The 25,649-nt window shown below is 28.0% G+C and overlaps 2 protein-coding genes across 3 annotated transcripts in view; both read right to left on the reverse strand.

Moving 5' to 3' along the window:
- The window catches only part of LOC136977002 (multiple epidermal growth factor-like domains protein 6), a 47,985-nt gene extending 44,052 nt beyond the window's left edge, over positions 1-3,933 (reverse strand). Inside the window, exon 1 of the mRNA XM_067272409.1 lies at positions 3,653-3,933. Coding sequence (XP_067128510.1) covers positions 3,653-3,726 — 74 coding nt within the window. The 5' untranslated portion in view covers positions 3,727-3,933. The remainder of the gene's footprint in view (positions 1-3,652) is intronic.
- A 5,471-nt stretch (positions 3,934-9,404) lies between these two features.
- Positions 9,405-25,649, reverse strand: part of LOC136977000 (cyclin-dependent kinase 11B-like) — a 37,908-nt gene continuing 21,663 nt past the window's right edge. For both annotated transcript variants that reach the window (XM_067272408.1, XM_067272407.1), the window contains exons 9-17: positions 23,102-23,311; positions 22,910-23,031; positions 20,950-21,055; positions 18,444-18,565; positions 18,271-18,378; positions 16,577-16,693; positions 10,153-10,301; positions 9,893-10,082; positions 9,405-9,815 (exon numbers count right to left, since the gene is read on the reverse strand). In XM_067272408.1, coding sequence (XP_067128509.1) covers positions 9,711-9,815; positions 9,893-10,082; positions 10,153-10,301; positions 16,577-16,693; positions 18,271-18,378; positions 18,444-18,565; positions 20,950-21,055; positions 22,910-23,031; positions 23,102-23,311 — 1,229 coding nt within the window. In that variant the 3' untranslated portion in view covers positions 9,405-9,710. The remainder of the gene's footprint in view (positions 9,816-9,892; positions 10,083-10,152; positions 10,302-16,576; positions 16,694-18,270; positions 18,379-18,443; positions 18,566-20,949; positions 21,056-22,909; positions 23,032-23,101; positions 23,312-25,649) is intronic.

Genomic DNA, 25,649 nt, shown 5'->3' on the forward strand with positions numbered 1-25,649 from the left:
AATAAAAATTTTAAATATATATATATATTATAATTTATATTATTTATATATCACTTAACTATTTTTCCACAGACTTTATAAAAAATAATGTTAGGAAATTCTGTAAGGAATTTGAAGCTAGAGAATGTAATTCGTTTAACTCTATGTAACTAGTTTAAAAAAATCATGTTAAATGGAAAAAAGGAGCATATATGTTATGTAATTCTTTTGTCGGTAGTTGTTATTGCACTTTAACCTTTGACCTTTCAACGAATGTCACTTAAAACTTTTTCCCCCTTTTTTTTTCTACATTATCTTGGATACCTGATAAGAGATGAATTGATTTTAAATGCTTGGAATTTCTTCAAGTGAACATAATTTATAAAAATTTGCTTTTTTAAAAATGTCAGTTTGACTTTATACCAACGAATTGTCATTTTCTAGAAGAAATAATTGACAAAAATGCATTTTAAAATCCGTTTCTATAGAGAATTAATCACATACCAGTGGCATCAATTTTTTTAAAAATAATTATTCATTTACTTATAAAATTAAAATAAATTAATATAATTTATTATTTTTAAAGCATTTTAAACGTCTATAACTCTCTACTTGAAAATTAAATGATATATTTTTGTAAATGATTGATGTAAATTTAATTATTATCATTTTTATACTTTACAAATTAAATTTTAATTATAATTTATGTTTTAGACTTGTTAAATATATGAAAAAAATAAATAGAAAAAAGATTTTTCAACTATTAAAAGAACAAAACAGCGTAATACCATATAATTACAGTGCAAGGATCCATTATAATCATTATAATAAACGTTCAATGAACTCTACAACAATAAAAAAAAACTATAAAAATAGATTTTTAGAAATGCCTTATTATTAATTAGAAGTTATTAGTTCTAAACGTATATTTTTTTAAATAAAAAATACTATTTATTTAAATAGTTATTATGTAAATTTTTAATGAAGATCATTGTAGAAATATTTAGATTATTAATTGCATGTTTAAGTCATTTGTTTCCATTGGAAACAAAGTTAAACTCTGACGTAAAAATTTCCTAAAAAGTAAAAGAAATTAGTAAATATATTTATTTAAATAAAGCGATTTAATAATAAGGATTAAATTCAATAAGAAAAAATCCAAGTGAAAACGTTTCTAGAGGATTTCTTGATCTCTCAGAGGATGGAAAAATCCTCTGGAAAGAAAGTTGTATCCTCCGTTTATTAGGGGAAATTGAATTTTTTTTTTTTTTTTAATTTTCAATTACTATTACAGTTTCAATTTCAAATTTCAATTTCAACACATCATGTCAGAAGAAAATACAGAGAGTTTCTTTCGTTTGTTGGGGGAAATATATAAAATTTCTTGTTTCCAGCCAATAAATCTCCATTAAATGAGAGAATTTCTCTAGATGGTAAAATTAGGGAGTTTTTTTTTTCTATAAACAAGAGGAAAGTACACAAAAATATTCTGAAATACCTTCACTTTTTAAAGAAGAATCCAGAGGAGGAGAGAAAGAGAAAGTTGAAAAGCTTTACACTCTTCAAACGGCCAATGGCAGCAGAAACATTTTTTTTTTTTTTTTTTTAAACGGCCGTTGTTTGAAGGCTATTTTGCACGAAATTTTTAAATTAAATTACTAAAAATCTCACCATAAAAACAAAATTTTATGATTCTTATGTAGGAAAAATTATATAAATCATTGAAATTTTATACTGAATTTAAGCTATAAAATAACAATAAACATCTATATTAAATAATACGTTATTTAAACTATAAATTTCATTAAAAAATATAAGTCCTTGATGAATTATATCGAGTTCCTGCGGGACATTTTTACATTTTATGTTCTTACGTTGATATAAAATGGCGATTAAGAGTCGTAAAATTTATATATATATATATATTTAATATAAAAATTCAAGGAAAAAAAATTAAATAAATAAATTATTTTTATAAAGAATCTATCCATTTTTTTATTTTAATGATTTTTATAACTTATAAATGCATCAATATTAAATGAAACAATGTTAAAGTGTGCCCATGTTTTATACAAAGGGTGGATTGATATAATGACATTTCTCTTATAGAATAAAGATATTTGATGTCACACCCAAAAAAATTTCGAGAAAAACACCTTTACTGTGAAGGAATGACGTGTCATAAAGATAAAATTTTAACATTATTGGGTTTCTGTAGGGCCAAAACACGTGACAGGCCACTTCCTGTACATGAATCATAATATTACTATAACATCTGTTAAGGAATTCTTTATATAATTTACTAAATTTATAAACAATAAAACAAAATAAACCATTTTAATTTTCATTAAAAAAAAATAATAGAAGACTTTAATTAATTAACGCGTAGATTTGTATGGAGTTTAACATCACCCCCACACTGTTTATTATTAAATTTAATTTGTTTTAATTTTAATTCGATTTTTAAAAGCTTAAATGTAAATTATTTTAAGTAAATAAATAGATTTTTATGGCAATAAAATTTTAAAAATTTATTTATTTTAATGTCCAATTGATTAAAATAGAATATGAACAAGGTCAATCACACTATAAACTGGCATAGTTCCTAGAATAAGAACTCAGTTTGGAATCATTACTAAAATGGGATCTCATTGTTTTATGAAGACTGGTGTAGTTTAATAATCATTAAAAAAAATCATTTTTATATCATAAATTTAAAAATTTGTACGTTAAATATAAATAAAATACAGACCCAGGTGTATTTATACACGCGAAACTTCCACAAAAATATATTTTTTTTGTGTACTGTTTTATCTAACTTCGAAACGAAAAAAAAAGTTACATTATTGTACATTTTTTCTATAATTAGTATTGTATCTGATCAACAGGGGGCGTCCGGTTTGTCTGTCTGTAATAGAACTTTAATCGGTTTCAGCGATCGTTTGTTATATTAATGAATCTTTTACATTTAATTACGATTAATCTTAATGCTAATTAATCGATAACAACTTTAATTAATCGCATTACAAAACGTAATCAATGAGTTTTAAATTACTCAATTACACAATTAACGAGTCGTTCACGTGACGAATGAGTTAATTGTTATAAAAGATAAATAAATCGTTTACATTTTTATTAATACGTAAATTTCAATAATTTAACAATTCCAAATTTAAAAATAAAAAAAGAAGGATTTTTATGAAACTAATTTGCATAAATTTTGCGCGTGATTTAAAAAAAAAAAATTGCATAAAAATATAATTGTAATATATATATATTTTTTAAAGTTTAATTAATTTTTTAATGGACTAAATAAGATAAACTTTTAAAACATAATTAATTATAAATTAATTTTTAATAATAATTTACTAATCACGTTTCCTCTTATAAACTCTATCTGTGTTTATAATACTAAATATACTTAAATTTACCAACACTTAAACATTTTACAGTTTATTTTTATTTATTTATTTTTTTTTAAAAGCAGCTAAGTGACTCTTAATAAAGTGAAATAAGACAGGTCCAAGTGTAAAGTTTACCGCGAAATTTTTCTACACTGGTGTTAAGTGAATGTATTGTATTTTTACAATAAAATAATTAATTCGTCACTTTCTTAAAATTTAAAAAAAATTTAAAAAAATAGAATAAATTAATAGTAAAACAAAGCACTTACATGTCTGGTGTCAAGGGGTCAGAGAAGACAAAAACGATAAAGGAGAAGAGCCAAATGATCAGGCACAGAGCCATTTCGTCAAGCGATCAGAGAGGAGTGTGAAGCAGACTTTTCTCAGGACCTGTTCATGTCTTCTACTCCTCTAAGCCACCAACCGTTCTGTAGCTTGCTAGCTTTAAAACAAACACCGCCAAGGAAGGGTGTACAAGACCATGCGAGTGTAAGCAGGGACCAAGGACGGACATGTAAAGACTTGGCTCCTTTTTTCACCAAATACATGTGTATTTTTTTATTTTTTACTTTCACCTCTTTATAATTGTAGGCGGTTGAGTATGTAAAAGGTTAAAAAAGAAGTGATGCGTAGAGATGTTTTACGAATTTGAAAAAAAAAAAAAAAAAACAAAGTTACTTACGCTGGTGTATGTTTAAATCACACACCACTGTAGGGAGGTGTATTACGTTTCTTGTCATAAAAATCACGTGTTTAGGAATTTTTTGACATATTCTTTAATGCCTCAAGAGGACGAGGGAGACGGAATTTTTAAAAATAACTCAATACAAGGTTCGTTTATGTGTTTTGTTTGAGTACTGAACTTTTTTTTTCATCGTCCACTTGACGGAATTATTATGACGTCATGGAGTTCAAGGGGAAGGAAAAGTTAGTTTATGTAGTCGTTGGAAGAGGTCAGGTTACACTTTGGCCTGTGTCAGCGGACAATCACCTGTTCTGTGTTTGTTTATATGCTTTAATTACCGTTAAGTGACGGCATCGTTCCTGGCAATTTTAAAACTAAATAGGCGATAATTTTGGAATTTAATCGAAATAAAAGCCCTACAGTGTTATAAAAATAGTTGGAATTTCCATCGGTTACGTCAAATTATAAGAATTTTAACTTTTACTCGTAATTTATGCTTTTTTATTGTTACGTCACGTATCAGATTTTGACGTAATAATAGCTATAACAATATATCATATGACGTCGAAACTGATTGAATTTTGATTATTACATCACATTCGTCGAACGTTGATATTTGATTATTACGTCAAAAAAAAGAATCGAATTTTAATTATTACGTCACGTCGATCATTAAAACTTTGATTATTATTTCAAAAATGATTTAAATGCTAATTATTACGTCACATAATTTTAAATAAGAATTATAAACGTCAATTTTGAAAGATGACATCAGATTTTTGAATGTTTTGTAATGGCATTTAGAGAAAGAAAAATAAATTTTCTCAAATTATGATGGCTGAATTGTTTGTTGAAGGGGTTAAAGTTGATGATGTAACTAATTTGGAAGATGATATCATATAAAATTGCAACTTCTATCAGATTGATGTCACTGTGGATGATTATTTTTTAACAGAATGATGTCATATATGTAATGTGGCCCTTCTTAAAAAATTAGGAGGTTTGTTTGCTCGATAAATATAGTAATTTAGAGGGGATAACTCGATACGATTGTAATTATTAACAGAGTTACAAGTTACTATTCCTTCGAATATGATTAATAAGAGGTCCCAAAGTTGAAGTCTTTCGGTAATTCAAACCGTAATCAATCAATGTTCAACAGCAAAGACGAAAAAATAAAAAGTTAAAAAAAAAAAATACTAATCAACGTGCTCTTGGCCCACTTAAAATCAAATTTAATCCCTCATAAAACATTTTAGGTCCTCTTTCATTTGGCCTAGTTTTATTAAATTCTAACTTTTTAAATAAATCGACTGACTGACAAGCTGACGTGACAAACTTTGCAAGGACTCGCTTCTGATTTTTTTTAATTTTTTTTAATTCCTTAGCCCTCTCCTTTTTCGGGGATGGCGAATATCAGAAACTGGATCTAAGCCCGACCGAATTCATCCTGATCCCCCTTCTAAAGATTTTTTTTTAAAGGGGGAAAAAACGGGGAGACTAATTTGTAACCTAGTGATATCTCTAGACAAGTTGACAATGTCAAAGACACCACAATTAGTTCAATTGAGAATACAGATGTGGCTCTGTAGACTCTAAATCAACCTAACCTGGTGCTTCCTTCCTTCCGTTTAAAACAGGTCCTGTACTATTATAGTAATAAAACTCCTTCTTAATGATATTTATGCTTTAATTATTTCTATAGAATTGCTAATAATAATAAAAAAAAAAGAATTACATCAACGTCTACTACAGTAATAATAATTGTTACATTAGTAGTGAATGCACTTTAGTTTTCGTTGGTTTTTTTAACTATAGTAGCACATAACTCAAGGATTTTTATAGAGTAAGATAGGAGCCTTAATGCACACGAAACGTATAAACTATTACAGTAATAAAACTAATATTGTAATAAATAAATAAATAACCTAACTGGAGACATTTACACCACTTTTTTTTTCGACGTGTTAAACTGCTCTTATGTCTTTAACTTAAGCTGTTAAAGGCTATAAAAATACTCTAGTAGTATTTATGTACACACACATACAACAGATTTCTTTACATAATTAATTAGCTTAAAAAGAATTAAGATATATATCGTGGCAACTACTGAACCTCATTACAGGATTTTTTTCAAATTTGATAAGTCGGTAGCACAGGATAATGTTACTGTAATATTAAGGGGGTGAGTCCAGATGCTTGTTGATTGGATTCTTTACAAGAGAATATCATTTTTTTAAACCGCTTTAATCTTGTTTGATTGATATCTGGATTATAAATGCCATATATATATATATATATATATATATATATATAATTTTTTATTTGTATTCTTGTTGATATTATCGTGGTGCCATCTTTCGTATACAGTAAGAAATTTTGTGGCTAAATTTAACAACTTGAAAGTGGTGAAATGCAATTAAAAGTGGCTGAAAATACTAATTCTTGGAATAATTATCTGTAATGTTTCCAAGTTGGTTAAATTAGGATATCAAGGATATCCGAGAAACAATTGAAATGAGTAAATACTTACTAGATGGAAGGAAGAATATCCTATTATGGTCACGTTTAATGATGTTTAAGGTTTCTTTAATTAATTCTCTTACCGTTTAAAGTGGAAAGTTCATTTTCCATATAATTTCAATTACATTCCTTCACGTTTTTTGCGAGATAATGATAAGGTTTATCCTCAAACAAAATATACACCTTAACCTTAGGACTTGTGGCTCTAAGATAGAACAAATTAAAGGCCCTTCCTTCCCCTCCACCAAATTATGCGAGGCCCTTAGCAATAGGGTCATAATTCCGGGCCCTAAGATGCAGTTTGTTTAGCTTATGTACAAAGATTTTGCTATAATAATATATAAAATCGAATTTTTGAGTTTTTCCTATTCAAAATTCCATATGTTAAGGGATAATCCATAAAATATCTTATAGAAATCATTTCAAATTTATTTATTCTTCTAAATTGATTCAGGATCTATCAATAACCATCATTTATCATGTGAAATATGTTGACCATTTGTGTTTGAACTGCTTGAAAATCAATATCCAAATATTCTTGAATATATTACATCATCTCCATCCGTGAATCTTCAGCATCAATTTACACCATATTAAAAAAAAAATTGGATTCTATGTTAACACAATTGATAATTTAACCCATAAAATAATAAATAAGCAAATTTACTATAAGAAATAATCAATAAAATAATTAAATTTAAATATCTTGTAATATTAAAAGAATTATGAGATTATCAAAGGAGTCGCAAACTAGCGGTTGAATACGCATACATTATTTAAAAAATAACCTTAATTAATATGCAAAATAGATTTGGCTCGTTTTCTTTTCAATCTTTTCAATAAGGATAATTAAACTTAATAATAAAATATATCTGCAGATATGATGTTTCTTCTTATCCAAACAATCATTATTCAGATAATCGCATATTCAACCCATTGTCAGCAATATCTTGTAAGAATTTTGCTGCTTTCTCTTGAAATTTTTTAAAGATTTCAAGAAATATTTGAAAATAAATAATTAATTTCTTAATCTTATTTATTTATTAAGGAAATAATAATTTATTTAATTAATACTTTAATCAAATTTAACACACTTTACTGAACACACATTTAAAAGTTCTCACATTTTTTTCCTGCAGTTCAAATCTTATACAATGTAAAACCTTCTTATATATACTTTTAATCTTTAATATGAATTAATTTATTATTCATTACCATGAAACTGACTGAAATGATAATTTTCCATCATATAGATGAAGAAGAATGATAAAATCAAGGATATGATTGATGAAGTTTGAAACTATTTTATGCCATCTATTTAATAGTTTGGCTTTAAAATTTTTCCTGATTTATTTAACTAATTAACCAAATAAATGATATCATTTAAAGTTTTTAAAATCTTTTACCGAGTCATTAGATATATGTTAATAAAAGATGAAAGTTAGACAGGTAAGTGATGTACTCTCCTCAAACTCCAGACTCTTAACATGTGACAATTTGCTGGGGGGCATTGTAGAAGAGATGGTTTCTCAACTCCACCTTACGATGGTTGAAGACCTAAAAACAGTTATCAAGAACTTAACGATTTCTGTCAATGTAGAAGATGACGCCGAGAACGGAGACACAGATAACTTCTAATGCACGCACAGGAAATTTACAAATGTTCTTTGAAGTGAAGTGGAGACAGAGTCTTACGAACCTATATTTATTAAAAATTTTTTAATAAACAAGGTAATAAAACTCTTTTCTCTCTCTCTCTAAACACTGCTGACATCAAAACTGATCTCTGAGAGTGTAAGAGTTAAAGTAGCTGCTATCTATAGTCAATGTATGTAGCCAAAACCAGGACAACTCTCAAGAAATTGCAAATGTTTGAAGATAAGATTCTTGTAAGAGTTAGACAAACAGCTCGTATTGTCTACATGATTGATAATAAATTGATGAAAATGTTCTAAGATGTAAAAATTAATATGTAGAGGCAGATCAAGAGAAAAGATGGAAAGAGGTAAAGGATGCTGTGGGATGCAGTGTTAGGAATAGGATCAAGGACTAGAGAAAGATGGAAAGGATGGGGGATGAAAAACATAATACAGACTTCTTAATGAATCATACTTGTATAGTTCGAACCATAGAAGATATAATTCAGATGGAAGGTAAATGATTTGCCATGAGCACGATGATTTCAAATTAACTTTACCTGTTAAATTTTGTAATAATGTGAATATCGCATGAATAGTCAATTATTTGCATAAGGTCTGTTGCTGCTTTATGCATTTTTGAGGCCATCGACCTAATATCTTTAGAAGCAATATACATATATGGCCAGCTTTCATTTTTGCATTATGGTAAGTCCATAATGCAAAAAATGAGAAATGACACATTAAGCTTGCAAGACCTAAACTGAATTAAAACTTGACCACCAAGGCAATGGAAAAAACATTTTTAACTTTTCTGCCTTGTGAGAAGGTCTTTTTTTATGCTCATCACGGGCTTGGCCAGGAATGGACTCACAATAGAGGTAGTTGGGTGAGAAGAGCCGTTGTATAGCATATCCGGGTCAAATCACAGGTGAAAACTACGACTTGAACCTAACTCTATGATACGGCTGAAGAAATAAAGAGGTCATCGTCGTGCCACTCCTGGATTCAAAATTCAAATCTGAAAGTGACAGGTCGATGTCGTCATTGTTTCTGCCATCCAGCTAATGGGAGAATAACTTGCTACATAACTATTTTTCCACTTAAATATGGTTTTCAAGTTTGTTGTTCTAATTGTGATATACATTTATAAAACAAAATGAATGAGAAGTGAAATTTTGTGTACAAAACACAAACCATGTAATTTTAATATTCATAAAATATAGAATTTAACGACTTTAATTGTTGATTTTACAATTTTGTGCATTTGGAATGCCACACTGTTTCGACATCAACAAAAAAGCATCATAAAATTTTTTATAAAACTGTTTTATTCACATTTATTTATGCTAACAAGTACTGTATAAATTATTCACATCTTCGTCTATTAATAATGGAATATCTGTTGTGTAGGGGAAAAAACAAAATATTTCACTGTCCTAATAACTTTTAAAAATCAAGATGGCAAACGTTGGTCGAAGCTCAAAACTTTAAACTAAACCCGGCACCCTTGGCAGACGTGCCTTGGTGCGTAAGATTCATGTGAAAACCGCTAGCATTTGCTATTAAACCTTCGTCATCTTCTTGCTGCAAAAGTAATTGAGTTATTCAGACATGTATTGGGAGAAGCAAGAAGTAAGAAAATCTTTGAAGTTGTCACGTACCAGCTGCCTTGCGTACTGTTTTCCGCCGGAAGGAGGTTTGGGGCTTTGGGCCTTTCTGTGAACCTGCTCGCTTTTTGCAGGCCAGGTTGGAAACATGGAAGGCGGAACCAGTTGCGGGGTCTCTTTGAAGTATTCATGTGATAGAGCCTCTTCTGCCGTCACTCGGCGAGCGGGATTGTAAGTTAGGAACCTGAAATTATTTTTCTAATTTGGAGTATGTGAGATTAAGAAATTTATATTATTCTTTTTGGAAGACTTACCTATTCATCAAATCAAATCCGAGTTTTGTGAAATTGTGGCCGAAACGACTTTGCAAATTATTATAAGGATATTCCGTAAAGGTGACTTTTCTCACCATCGGTAATTCCGAATAACCGGGCCAAATTTTTTCGCTCGGCGTACCTAAATCCTGCAAATTAAAGTAAGAATTAGTTAAATTAGTATAAGTTTTCTGATTGAATGCAACCAATTTCTTGAAAATAATTAAATTCCACAGCTAATTATATGAATTAATATACACCAAAATCTAATTGATGCTAGTTCAAACTTATCTATTTTGCATCATAAATATTACATCAGAAACTGGAGGATACGAATTAAATAACTTAAACAGTGTGATTAATATACAAATTTAATAATAAAATATTGAACATTTTATGAAATTATAACTAAAATAATTTAATTAAAGCAAGTTTTTCTTTATTATATATATATATATATATATATATATATATATATAAAAACTCAATTTGTCATTACTACTCAATATTTCTATCAATCTCTTACGTTTATTTACATATAATGTCATAATATAAAAGCAAATTTGGGACACGTAGAAAAATAAATTATAAGCCGTGCACATCGTCATTATTTATGCAGAGTACGAAACACCAAACAAAAATGATCAGAAATTAATGCAGAATGAACTAAAAGTTACATTAAATTTGGGTCAAGGTATGGAACAAAAGCCGCTTTTTCTAATGAAAATGAATCCGGCCTTGATAATCCTGATGAAATTTTAATTTATAATCTGTTTGCAGAGCAGAATAACAGTTATTATAATGCATAAGAAACAATAGTAATATTATTTATTCTGACGTCTTATGGCTTTCGACTGAAAAAAGTTGATTAACGAAAACCAGTTAATTGTTTGTAGACATTAAGATTGGATCTTTCATAAATAATTGACTGGTTTTCGACACCATTAACCAGACAAAGATTTTTTAAAAAATACTTTTCACAAAATTTAAATAAATTAAAATATCATAAATTCGACTCTTCGGCTCTCTACTTTGAACAGTTAATGTCACTTTCTTGTTAGAAAAGTTGAAAAATACTCCAAAAGGTTTCTAGAATGTGTCTTAAAATAACACAAAAGGACTTTAATAACCACTTCTCACTTACAGAAACTCGACTGACTTTTAAGCATTGTCGGGTATAAAAAAGCCGAGTATTGTACTCACCGTTGCCGTTCTACTAGTTATCACATTAAAACTTAAAAATATTATAAAAATAAAAAGAAAATAGTCGATTATTCTTTAAAAAATTTGAACAATAATCAACAATTTTTGAAGTTTTTTTTACTTTTAACTTCATTCTTACAATTTTTTCCTACTGCTTCAAATTTTTAAAATATTTTATTACTAAATTAAATTTCTGCTATATTAACTCTACTAACAAACTAGTTCTTACAATGTGGATGAATAAATTTTGCCGAGATTAAATTACCGCATGTATTTTTCACTTAAAGCAATATTTTAAATTAAATTAAGGAAAAAATTAGAAAGATTTAAATGTAGACAGATGACGGAAGCAAAATATAAAGATTTTTCTAACACACTAACATATATTCGAATCGGAAAATCAATACAGCAGAATTATTATTTGCTTTGGTTAACTCGATCTGCATCGATGTTTTTATCACAGGATTTGTATTTATAGAGACTATTCTGTTACGGTATTCGAGTAATGAATACGCATGATTATGCCGTGGAAAATGCTCGCATCCTTTCCCGTTTGTTACAGTCATTCATTAAATGTCGATAGTAAACAAAATTCTAAACTATTACTTTTTTCTTTCTAAACTATTCAAAGTTTTTAATAGAATTCACAGTAAAGAGTTTATATAAGAAGTAAAAACTATCGTCTTGCTATTTATTGTCAAAGATCAACTAGAATTAAACTGGATAATGGAAACTGTAGCCCGTTAAAGTTACAAAAGGAATTTTGTGATGCGAGTTATGCGATGTGATCTACGGAGAACTAACTAGCATAAAAAAATAAAATTACATGTCAGATTCTATCAGAGGAAATAGCATATGAATGTATTAATTTTTTCTTTTTACGTATCATATTTTAAATAACAGTTTTAAATTTCATATGGAATTCAATTAATCAATTTAAAATTTTGATTTTAAGCTTGCATAAAAGGAAGTAGTTCATTATGTGTAACTTGTCAAAAACTTAAGAATACAGAGTCGTATATTAATATTTTATAGAAAAATTTGAGAAAAGAATTAAAAGTTATTTCTAATTCTATAAGAATATTAAAAATTATAATAATCTAATAAAATAAATGAGATTAAATCCAAGGGAGACAGACACCCATTGATGACGACATGAGGTGAAGAATGATAAAGATGCCACCCGCCTTTCGACAATGGATATTAAGTGGCATCTTTATCCTTCCATCACCAGATGGCTTTTGACGAGTCCAGATTTGAGTCCAAGTCAGATCCTTAAAAATCTCATAGATGATTTTGGCATAGATATATCTAATCATATCCCTCACCTCACAGCCGTGAGCCTGACCAAACGCATGACAGGCACAAAAACAGGCCCTCTTAATGCCTACAGATTAAAGTTAAAAATAATAATAATAATAAACATTAAAAATCCACATTATATAAAATATTATAGTATTATTATTACTTTTCATTGAGCAACAGACATTTGGTATTTTTAATTTCAATATACTAAACTCCTTAACTTCAGAATTTCATCATTAAATGAAATTAAAAATTTAATAAAGTAATGTATACGATGCAATGACTGTAAAAATGTATTAAAATTTATTTATGATGAATTCCAGATGATAAAAGATTCAATTTCAATAATATAAAACATCTTCAACATCAATATATTGATATTATACTTTGAGAATGCAATGAATATTTCATTGTTCTGCTATTTCTTACAGAGTTTCATAGCAATAATTGGCTACATTTAGAGAAAATTTTAGCATTTTAATCATTTCCAACAGCCAATTGGAACTGGTATTACCTCTTGAGAATAATGTGAACTACATATTTAAGTATATTATGAAATTTACAGATTATTATAAAGATTTATTAATGCATTTGTATATATAAGAATCAGTCATTTTTCTTTCTTATTATTGGATTTGTTTGTTGGTACACTAGTTTTTGTTTAATAAGAGCATTGTAAAGAATAATACAACAAGGATGTATTCACGCTTTTCAAGCAAAAGGTAAACAACAACCAGCCAAATTTATCATCATTCAGTTGTAGAGAAAATATATATATTCTATAAAATATCTCTTACCGTATTTTACGGACTATAAGACGCACCTTAATTTTTAAGCAATTTTTCAAAGAAAAAAGTGCGTCTTATAGTCTGTAAAATACAGTAATAGACACCCTTCCATAATGAACATCAAGACCTCTCTTAAACAGATACTATAGATTCTTATTGAGTCAACTTCCTCATTTGAAGTTTCTACAGTTGCAGAAAAATTGATGTAACTCAAAATAAAAAGTTTACATAACCATGTTTACACAACTCTTGTCTATTATTAGTCTGTGATGAAGACCATGTGTTTTTTTTCTGTGTTGGTATGCTTCCAAGTAAAATCATTGACATCAAAAGAGAAAGTGAAAATTATTAACATCATAAACAAGAGAAATGCAGAATGAGAAAATTTGCATGTGTTCTAGATTGAAAAAACACAAGATGCAAAAATTGTCGTAAAATAAAAAGAGTTATTCAGCAATTGTCATTTGCTGCAAATCTGACAGTTACAAAAAGGAAATAGCATCCTTGTTGACAAAGCAGTCATAGAATGGTTCTCGAGTCAATGACAGATTGTCAAGGCCCATCACCTAAGCCGGTGTTTTCCAATCTATGGGGCATGCAGCTTTTACCAAATTATCAATTTTTAATACAAACAAACATAAAAAAAGCCAAACCAATGTTTAAAAAAATGAATCAGCAAAATGGTTATGCCTAATTAAAAATCCTCATCCGAACAACTTGAGTAGGAATGCTAAAATCCATCCACTCTTGCCGAAATGTCTCGACAAGAGTCAAGCTCCGACAAACAATACACTTTATTTAACGAGATATATTGTTTTATAGGCCATTAAATAAATTGTAAGGACAGTATTTATGAAATTAGATTGTTACGAAAGTTGAGGTGGGTGCAATTTTTTTCTGAAAAAGAGGGTACAGAAAGTTTGAAAACCACCGACCAAGCGAAAGTTTTACAGTTTATATCTAAATTAGGTAATGTAGACTTGCCTCAAGTGAATAGCTTGAAAATTTCTGAAGTAACATATCAAATTCAAAATTGTTTGTGGAAGTTGTTTAGAATTGATCATAATACAGCAGCTCAGCAAGAGTCTAGGCTTCATTCCATTATTACTGGTTATTCTCCAGAAAATACTGTAAATGATGACAAGACAGGACTGGTCTTTTGTGCTTTCCCAGATAAAACTGTGCTCCAAGCATGAATCATGTATCAGTAGCAAAACAGGAAAAATATAACTAACAGGTCTGTTAAGCATGAATGGAAAACATGAGAAATCACTGGTAATAGAAAGACAGTCAAACCAAGATGAAACAGAAACTGAACAGAAATCAAACAAAGAACTGGATGATGACAAAAATTATGCCAACTGGCTGGAATAACTGAAAAGGAAAATTTTACACCAAAACAAATGGTAAATGTCTTTGTTTCTTGACAATTCTGCATGCAAAAATGTTGAGATTATATTTCTACAGCCAAATCTCACTTCACACTCTCAACCTTTGGATCAAGGCTTAATTCAAAATTTCAATGACAAGTATAGACAAATAATATTGAAGCACACAACCACAAATATAGATGGTGGAGCATCACTTGAAATGTTGACAAAGCAACTCTATATTTTCCAATTCATTTTGAAGATTTAAAGTTCTTGGAGATAGAATTGTTGATGGCAGGACCTAAGTTATTTTCTCAAAGCCAAATTTCCCTCCAGAAATGAAAACACTTATAATTTCTTGGTAGCTATTGTTAGTACTATGGAGGTAATGCAGTGTCTCATAAATGCAGGATTTACCATCATTGCATCATCATCAAGTTGACATAGATTCTGATATCCCGAGTGCATAAGCTAAGATACAAAATAAACAATCCTTTAGTTATTTTCCGAGATTCAAAAAAGAGAAAATGATGATGGTGACAACAATGGCTATAGTTGAAATAATACGTGCCAAAGAGCCACTAAGAGAATCATATATACAAGCCCAAGACTATGAGAATGCATTTTAGTTTTACAAAAGATGAAGACAGTACAAAGTACAAGATTTAATTATGCAAAATTAGAAGTAGATTGCTACAATCAATTATAAAAAACAAACTTAGTATTACTTTTAAGTCATCATTTGCTATAATGTGTATTATATGTTCACATAAAAAACAGTGCAGAATAGTTTTTTAAAGCCTCTTTATAATAAACAATTTTATTACATCTGCAAGTATTATAGAGAAGTTTCACTGTTTATATAACTTCTTATACAGTAATTGATGTTCAAGAATTATTTGTTACATATAAAAAAAAATCGCATGATATAACTTATGCAAAATTTTAAAACCCCTATTTAATATTTCAGAGTTACAGATTTTAAAAGAAATATAAAAGTTTTAATTAATTTTATATTATTATAAATAACTTTCAGAAAATAAATATAAATTTTTTATAACCAAAATACATTATAACAAATTAGACATTTATTTTTTCATATTTAAACAATATCCATAAATCTTTATGTTAAGGCTCTTTCATACTTTAGGCAAACAGAAAAAGAAAAGAAAAATGACACTAAAGTAGCTTAATATGGCATATTATTTATGACATAGTTCTGTTCTCTTAGTAAGAAAGAAAAGTGGAAGACAGTTCATTTTTCTGTGCTTTTATGTCTTACAATTCTTTAAGCTGTTAAACATAGAAAACAATAAAACAAAAATATTTAATGATATTTTTTAATCATCATCTGTTTATTTTGGATAATAAATTATCTAAATACAGATTCTTAATTTAAAGAAATATTGGAAGTTATATTGAAGTTACATCAAACATCCAAACTGTATTTCAGAACCACCTTTCAAAATTTCTTTTATTACTCCTAATCTCTTCTTAAATTCATTAAGATCGTGTATTCTAATTTTCCTAAAAAAATTTTATAAATAAGATTTTCTCTCATATGCATTTTAGAATGTAGCTAAAAGTAGCCATATTTAAAACCCAATTAATGCAAATACACATGTTTCTCTTTCATAGTTTTGAAACACAAACGCTTGCAGGGAAAGAAGAAAAGAAAGAAAGAAAAGCAACACATGCAATTCTCTTTTCTACTTTCCTGAAGTGTGAACTAGCCTTATTCAAAACTTTAAAACAAACCTTGAATATCCTATTTAACTGATCAATTTCAGATTTTCCTGGAAAGAGGGGCTTCATTGAAAGTAGTTCTCCAAAAATACATCCTACAGACCACATATCAATTGGAGTAGAATATTCCTAAAGAAAAACGAAAAAATACTTTATGAAAACATTTTTTAATGTTCTATCTTCTAATTATTCAGTTTCGTTACAAACATTTTGAAATAATTACTTAACAGTACTTATATCAAATTCTTAGTTCATTAAACTAAAAATGTAAATTTATCTAAATGTAATTTACATTTAATTTAATTAATCTAATACTACTACGTTCTAATATGCAATATGTGGAATGTTTTGAAAGCTAAATTTAATCACACAATAATTTTTGTTTTAATTTTAGAAAATTTGATAAATTTAAATCTTTATGTAAAACCCAAAACAAAACCAACATATAGGGTAAGGACTCCTATTGCCAATCATGTAAGGCAAAATCTGTGCATAATTAGTCCATGGACAAGGACAGGAAGCATCATAAGATGACCCCATTTTCAATGACATGTAATAACAAGTTGCATCACTCACAGTAATGGGAAAAATTATTATGCAACACCCCTTTTGGTAGTTGACCACATAGTGAGGCATTGTCAGGTCATTAAAGGATAATGAGGGTTCCATGTTTCAGGTGTGTATTTTCTACAAATGCCTATTATTGAGCTTGCTTATCCTTTCACAGTTGCCACATTTGTGAGGCTCTTGAGGAAGGAAAACTCAGTTATCAACTGCAAAAATGATTATGCAACCCACTGGTCAACAACTGGGTGAACACCCTGTGATTAAATTATTATTTTTTGGATAATGTAAACAAAGGTCTAATGAAAAATGTTTTTTCCTCCTAAAACAAGTATAAAACAAACTTTATGTTGATATATAAATTTTGCTTTTCATGTTACTACACATTGTAATAAGAAATATCAAAGTCCAAGACAGCTTTAAATGGTTGAGTAGTGGTGCCATTACCCTATATAAAATAATTACTAATTATTTACAACAAATTATCATTATTTATAATTAATTTTTTCCTGGCTTTTGTATATAACAGAGGGAAAGTATGGCAATTGATTAAAAAATGAACCCCAAGATTTTTGTTTTTGGACTCTCGACCTCAAAATGTCTGGAAATGCAAAATGATTTGGGTTTTTTTTGTATGTATGGATGTTAATGTGCATATGAAGAGTATGATTTTGCTCAGCCACTTTGAAGCTTAATAACTCCTGTGTCTTTTGTTGAAAATTTCCAAAATTTTACAGTGAGGTTTGTGTATCAGAGGATCAGTGCTATTAAATTTTGGTGGTTAAAGGTCCATGGGATGAGTAGATAGAGGGTGTCATATGTCTGAAGTAGGATTGGACTTAATGTAGATTTTATTCTTATTAGCATTTACAAATTTTTATAAAACTAAGCTTTTTGCCATTTTATAATAATTAAAAATATAATAAGTTTTTTAATAAAATCTTATAATGGATGGTACCACAGACAATTTTAAATGTTTTATTGGGAAAGTTACACAACTCATTGATGGATTTTTATTACAATAGCTTTCAATATTAAACAGTACATTATTTACTTCAGTTTAAATAATACAATTACTGCTTAAACTGAATAAATTCACCGATAATATATTTTTTTAATCATTTGAATAAAACAAAACTTACTTTTGCCCCTAACAATAATTCTGGTGCTCTGTACCATAATGTCACAACAACAGGTGTATAAGGTTTCAATGGTGAACCATATTCTCGAGCTAATCCAAAATCACCAACCTAAAATAAGGTTAACATAAATAAATAAAATGTATTTCTTTTTAAATTCATGTAACTAAGCTTACTTTTAAAATCCCTTTATGACTAAGAAGTAGATTGGATGTTTTTAAATCTCTATGAAGTATCCAATTGTCATGAAGATGTGCAACTGCTCTTAATAATTGTACCATTAGTGTCTTCACTTCACCTGTAGAAGATACATTTAAATACTTAGATTTTCTAAATTATATATTTTGAATTTACTAATTATTATAACTTTATTTTATTAATAAAAAATTTTTGATAGCTTTAAAATAAGATATAAAATTTTAACTAAACTTTTACTATTATCTTCTGTTACATTCACTTTTATAAACAGGATTATGCCTTTAAGTACACACATTAAAATAAGAATTTTGAAAAAGAAAATGTTTAATTCTGTTCCAGTTCTATTTTTTTTTTTTACAAGAGTAAATATCCATAAAAATTTAGAAATCATCATCATCATAAGCAATGACAGAGAGGTTACAAATTATTTCAAAAACAAACTATTCACAGATTTGACAAACAATATATCATTATCTATTTATTCCTGAACTATTATAACTGCAAATATTAGCATTGTATAGTAATAGGAAAATAAACAGTAATATAAAAAATATGGAATTTTTTTCTCTCATTTTCTAAATCAAAATTATTATTATTATATGATAATTATAAACAGATGCTTATAGTTATTTATCAGTATAACAAATAATTACAGAAAATTTTTCAAAATAAAGAAATGGAATTTTTTTTATATAATTTTCAATTTAGATGCAGTAAAAATTTCAAAAACTATTACTTTTACTTCAGATATTTGAATAATAAATTTCTAATTGGTAATATGATAAAGAAATAAAGAAAATCCTGAAAAGAGGATTCTTATCATGCTTAAAGATACACAATGTTATCAGAAATCCTTTATTTAACTTACATAACATAGATCTTCCTCAGACACACACATTAAACATTTTAACCAATGAACTTCACCATAAATGCACATTGCAATACATGAAATTTTTATCAATTAAAATATTTGATGTATATAGTAGAGTGTCGTTTATCCGAACACTGGTTAACCGAACGCTTTCCAGTCAGACTGTGTCATGCTGAATCGAACTTTTTTGATACTAGATTTACTTCTAAAGTGTAATTTTTATGTTTTTATATTTTTCAATATATTTATTTTGTTTGTACAAAATAAAGAAATAATTTTTAACAATACAACAGTCTTGATTATTATAATAAAAATTTTCGTTAGGCTTAAAATCAACAAAAATTCAACACGAAGCAACACGCAACGGAGAAAAATTCAACACGAAGCGACACGCAACGGAGAAAACTTTCAACATCGGACAGGTTAATATATTTTTTTGTACATAATCGGTTATCCAAACAACCCCAGTTCCCAACTGATTCGGATAAACGACTCTCTCTACTGTATTTGTTCATCTCAGGATGGACTAAAAGTTTTGTAAGAGTTGAAACTTGTTATGAATGTTAAATAAAGGATTTCAAATGCCATTATAAATTTTTAGGTGTGATAACAATATAAGAATTCAACTTGCTGGATCTTCTTTACCATATTGACTATTATTTTTACATTTCCAATTTCATTCTCTAATTATGTTATGACTTATATACATTTATTCTTTTGCCTATATTTATTCAAATTTGTTAGATTCTATTATGAACAATTAGTTTATTATGAAATATAAGTAAATATAATATAAATTTATTATAAATAATGTATGTAATAGTTTCCAAAAAGTTCGGGGACTTGGCATGTAGACTTCCTTGTCATGAATGGTTTAAAACATTGATGCACAACCACCTTCAAACTAATACCTTTGGGCAATAATACACTTTTTTCTAGCACTCATACAGCCACCTTTTGCAACCATCCATAATATCTCTTGTAATGCTGACTTTACCTCATTTGATGACATAAAATGTCAAAATAATCTCAGGCTATTTACGTCAGATAAATTTACCACATATCTGGATGTAAAATGTGAAGTTTGAGCAAGTCCATTTGTTATAAATAGTCAGAGATTGTTTTGAGTCATCAAATGAGGAAAAAGTAACATTGTAGGAAACATTATGAATGATTCAAAAGGTAGCTTACAGCAATACTTCCAAAAGCTATACAAGAGCTATTAGGCTTTATTGCTTCCACATTTTTGCTTCTTGGATGCCATAGTTAATAGTAGGTGTTATATATACGTGAGAGATGACTTGAGTACACAACAGATGGCATTTACAGTGTGTACATTTTTTTACTGCATGCACAGTTCAAATTTCAGATTGAATTTCAAGTTCAAACTCTGGAACATTCAAAGTATGAGGTTTACCATTGTATACATAATACACACAAAGTATTGTATTGTAAATAAATAAATAAAAAACATATATATATATATATTTTTTTTATTTATTTATTTATTATTAATATATATATTAAGAATTTAATTTCTAATTTTCATTCCTTCTAGTTGGGATGAGAAGCTATTAATTTCCAATTTATTAAAGTATTGTTAAATTCCTTACCAACAAGAAAGGGCTGCTTCATTGTTTCCATAAGACTCTTCAAATCATGTTCAACGTAATCCATAACAATATATATTTTATCCATATTACTACCAACTACAATTTCCTGTTAAAAAAAAATTAAATATTTTTTTAATAATACTTACAAAAAGAAATTTTTTATTAATACAATATAGCTGCCAGAATTGCTCTAAAAAGTTTTACTATCCTAAATATATTTTAAATATATAATTTTTATACATAAAATTAAATGAAAATTTAGAATAGAACTTGTATATATGTAATGCATTTAAAAAAAACTGAATTATGATCATCTTTTTATACAAGTTATTAAATAAATAATTATACAGTATTTTAACAAACTCTTTTAACAATCTCTTGTAAAAATATGTGAATGTTAATACTTTAAAACCTAATTTTGAATGAACAGACTGGTTATAATTAAAGTTTCTCTATTCAGAGCTCTCTGTAGCTGTAACTAATAAGAAGAATGGCAGTAATATTTGTACAGGTACTATTCAAAGAATGGAAAGATTTTGCAAAAAAATTTTAGTCCTATAATTTTCCATCAGGACAAAATATAGCATTGCACAAGAAAAAACACATGAAGTAAGATAAAAAAATAAATAAATAACTAAGATAAGGTGAAAATGAAAAATTCTAATGTTTTTGTTCTTTGCAAAAATTGGAAAAAAAAAAAAAAATTGGCTGTAGAGTCACCTCAAAACCAATGTCTATCAAGAAAATGTCCATAACTTGACAGTTTTAAATGACATCATAATGTAATATATATAGAACAACATGCAGAACTTTGCAGAGTGCAACATATGCAGAAGCTGTTGCATTCTACAATTCAGTACATTGCATCAAATGCAATCTCTGGCCTAAAATAATGACAATCACATCAAAGCTCAACTTCAATGTCAGTGATATCATTAAACATTGTGAATAAATAATAAACAGAGTTCCTACTCAAATTTTTGTTTAAAATTCCTTGACTTTACCTAACCAACTTTGTACAAATTCCCTGACCCTCATATCCCTTACTGTAAGACTGATTAATAAAATAAAACAGCATTTGACTTACTATGCACATGTTATTGCTTCTCCAACTTTTTAATTAGTTATTATTCATTAACAAATCCTGTAATCATGTACAAATGTATATATTTATTAACTTTATCTCTTAATAAATTTATTGAACTTTATAAAATATTAATAAACTGGGAAAAAAATCAAAAATTGTTTTGTTACTCAATCAAAATTATTAAAATAAAAAATGATAAATAACATTGAAATTAAAATTATTTATCATTTTTTGTAGTTTGTGAATTTTTGGGGAAATTTGGTTCCTGAAAATATTCCACACCCCTTTTCATAAATTCTATTGCATCACATTACTTCTTGCTGTCTGCAGATGGTTATACTTAGTCAAGTATATTGTCAACAAAAAAAATCAACAAGGCAGTCAAGGAGGCAAACTTCCTGACTTTTTGGCAATTTTCGACAAATTTCCTGACTTTTTCTAAACACTAATGAAAATCCCCGATTTTTCCTGACTTTCCAAGTGTGTAGTAATCCTGAATAAATGAATTTGAATTTGTGAAATTATTTCTCATAACAGTTTATTTTTCTTTCTCAATTTTTGCAAAGGACAGAAATAGAAATTTAAACTTTTATTTTAGATTTGTCTTATTTATTTTTCCATTATTTCCTGTTTTATAGCATCATATTTTTCCCTACTGGCAGATTTAACTAGCATTTTCTAGCAAAATCTTTCTCTCCCATTCCTTGAATAGTATAACATCATATTTTTTGCCATTTCACTTATTAGTTACAGCTACAGAGACCTCTAAATACGAAAATTTTAATTATAATCACCTTGTATATTCTCAAAACTATATGTTATTCAAATCAAATGTTTCTCCCCCATAAAAAATTAGCAAAATAAGACACTTACTCTAACTGTCACAATATTAGGATGCTGAGCTTTCAGAAGAGTATTTATTTCTCTTAGTGAAGTAATCGGAAAACCTTCCTTTTCTTTTTCCATTTTTAAACGTTTTAAAGCAACAATTTCATCTGCACAATATTTACATAATGTACTTTAGGTCACAAATATTATAAATTCTGAAATAAGAAAAGAACTCACTTAATCTTTTATCACGAGCTCTGTATACGACACCATAAGTTCCTTCTTCAATTCTATTAAGACAATGAAATTCCTCTACACTTCGACACCCTTGAATAGCTGGTAAATAAGGTGGCAGTTGATCTTTCTCCTCTTCTTTTGGCTTTGGTGGTGACATTGGTAATATATCTTTTTCTTCTTCACTTCTTTCAGGGCCTGGTTCTTCCTCCTCTGTATTATAGAAAAAAAATATATAGTTTATTCATAATCAAATAATAGATTTTACTATGTAGTTAACCTTATTTCTTAACTATTTATTAAAACAACTATAAATTTATCATTGTAATAATGGCATGTATTAAACATTGTTATAATTTCAATTTTTCCAATTTATTTTTGTGTCTGTCAATTTTATTTATTTATCGTAATGATTTAAAATTCCTCTATATGCAATTTTAACAAATCAGTTTTCTAACTGATGAAGCCTGGTCGTGATATGTCAAAACTCAGAATACACAACATTGGTTTTTGGAAAATTTGTGTGTGCAGAAATCATTCCATAATTTAAAAATTGGTATTTGATGTATAACCTCAGATAGCTTTCTGCATAGTTTGAATTTCTCTCTCAATAACCTCAGATAACAAACATTAGACCAATATTCTCTGAAAAACAACGAATAAAACAAGTCCACAAGTCTAATCAGTTATTATTCATTAACAAACAATCTACAAAGTCAATCACATTCAAGAGCCATATCCATCTTTGTCACAGTGTTCTTAGTTCTTATATATCATTAACATATCAGAATTTCAATAACAAATTGTGGAGTATAAGTTGACACAACCTTCATAATGCATCTGTTTGCTGTGATAAATTCTCTATCAATTTATGGAAACTTCTTTCCACATGATCTGCAGTGTTGGTGATAACTTCTGATATACAGCTTTCAGTGTTCTCCATTACAGTATATAGTAATTGCTAAATTGTGAATTCCAATTGCTGGAATGCACAACTTAGCAATTAGTGTTAAGGCAAGTTATGCACATAAGATTATATTACTGATTAAATTACGCTTGTAGTCATTCAAACGACACATAAATAAGAGATTCTCATTGGTTAACAATAATAGAAGTGATGTCCGCAACAGTGACTGACATCACATCTATTAGTGTTTACCAATGAATAAAGTTAGCAAACCTTCCCTCTCACTATTTTGTAGCATTCAATATAACACTCCCAGTTTACATATTCGAAGTCCATGTGACATTAAAAGATGATAATACTGAGAAAAAAATAAGTTATTTATATAGCCAATAAAAACACTTTAACCTGAAATCACACACAGCCATGGCAATTTTCCATACCTACTAATTTTTTTGCAGCCATTTTCCACCAAATTGACTATGCTTCCATTATATCCTCGTGCTATATGCTACCCATCTGACTGTGTAAAAATTTCAGTCAAAATTTTTTTTTCTGATTATCAGAGGACCTCAAAAAGCCACTGTGGAAAATCACTGTCTTAAGCAAGTGATTGCATACAATTTTATCCCCCCACAAGATTGCATAATATGGCAATTTTCCTCTCTGATGTTATGAATGTTTGTCAGCTACGCATGATGTGGTCTTCAAATTGCCACAACCTTGAATGCTTGTCTCTATATGATAGTCTATGGCATTATGACCTTCACAATCTTCTGCAGCTTTATTTTGTGTCTGAAAAATCATTTTCTCATTCTTCAGAGAAACATCACAACCCTCCCATTTATTTGCAGCTGAACTCATTTCACATTAGCCATGCTATCATAATGTTTGGGAGGCTCCCTATATAATAAGAGTCAAAGAAATTGTTCTGTGAACAAAACACTATCTCATAAACTAAACAACATTCAATGTTGAAATTCAATACAGAGAAGAGACATCACAGGGTTTTTTGAGAGCGGCAATTACATGCAGCATAACTGCACATGAAAAATCAGTAAAAAATCACTGCTTTACACATGCTAAAAAGCACATTTGATTATAGATTAATTTCATATTATAGTAATGTAATTTACAATGACTTAACTTACTAATTAAATGAAAATAAAATTTCTGTGTCTTGTTTATTTCAAATCAAAAGTAAAAATCTGCTAATTGATCAATAAATTAAACTAAGAAATAATAACAGTATGAAGATATTATAGATACAAAGATTATGTAATATCAGTCTCAGTTGCATATGTAACTTACTACATTTATTCTCATTTTTACAAAATTAGTCACAAAACTATTTAATAATATTATTGCTTGTAACAATCAACTGTAGATAGTTATTTCTATAAGCAGTCATTTAGTTGATAAGCAAAATTTATCAATAGCAAAGTAAGCAAAACATTTTGTAACTAGGAGCATCCCTTTGTCAGAATTTTACTATTCCAGGATTTGAAAATACATAACTGAAATTTTCTGTGTTGACACGAAAAGCAGAAAGAAAAACAAACATTTCTTCTAGAAAATAAAAATTTTCTGAAACAGATGATAAAAATAAAAAATAAATTTATGTTTTTACAGATAATGACAAATCAG

Source organism: Centruroides vittatus, unplaced genomic scaffold, assembly GCF_030686945.1.
Source record: "Centruroides vittatus isolate TY-2023 unplaced genomic scaffold, ASM3068694v2 contig_439, whole genome shotgun sequence".
Taxonomy (NCBI): Eukaryota; Metazoa; Arthropoda; class Arachnida; order Scorpiones; family Buthidae; genus Centruroides; species Centruroides vittatus.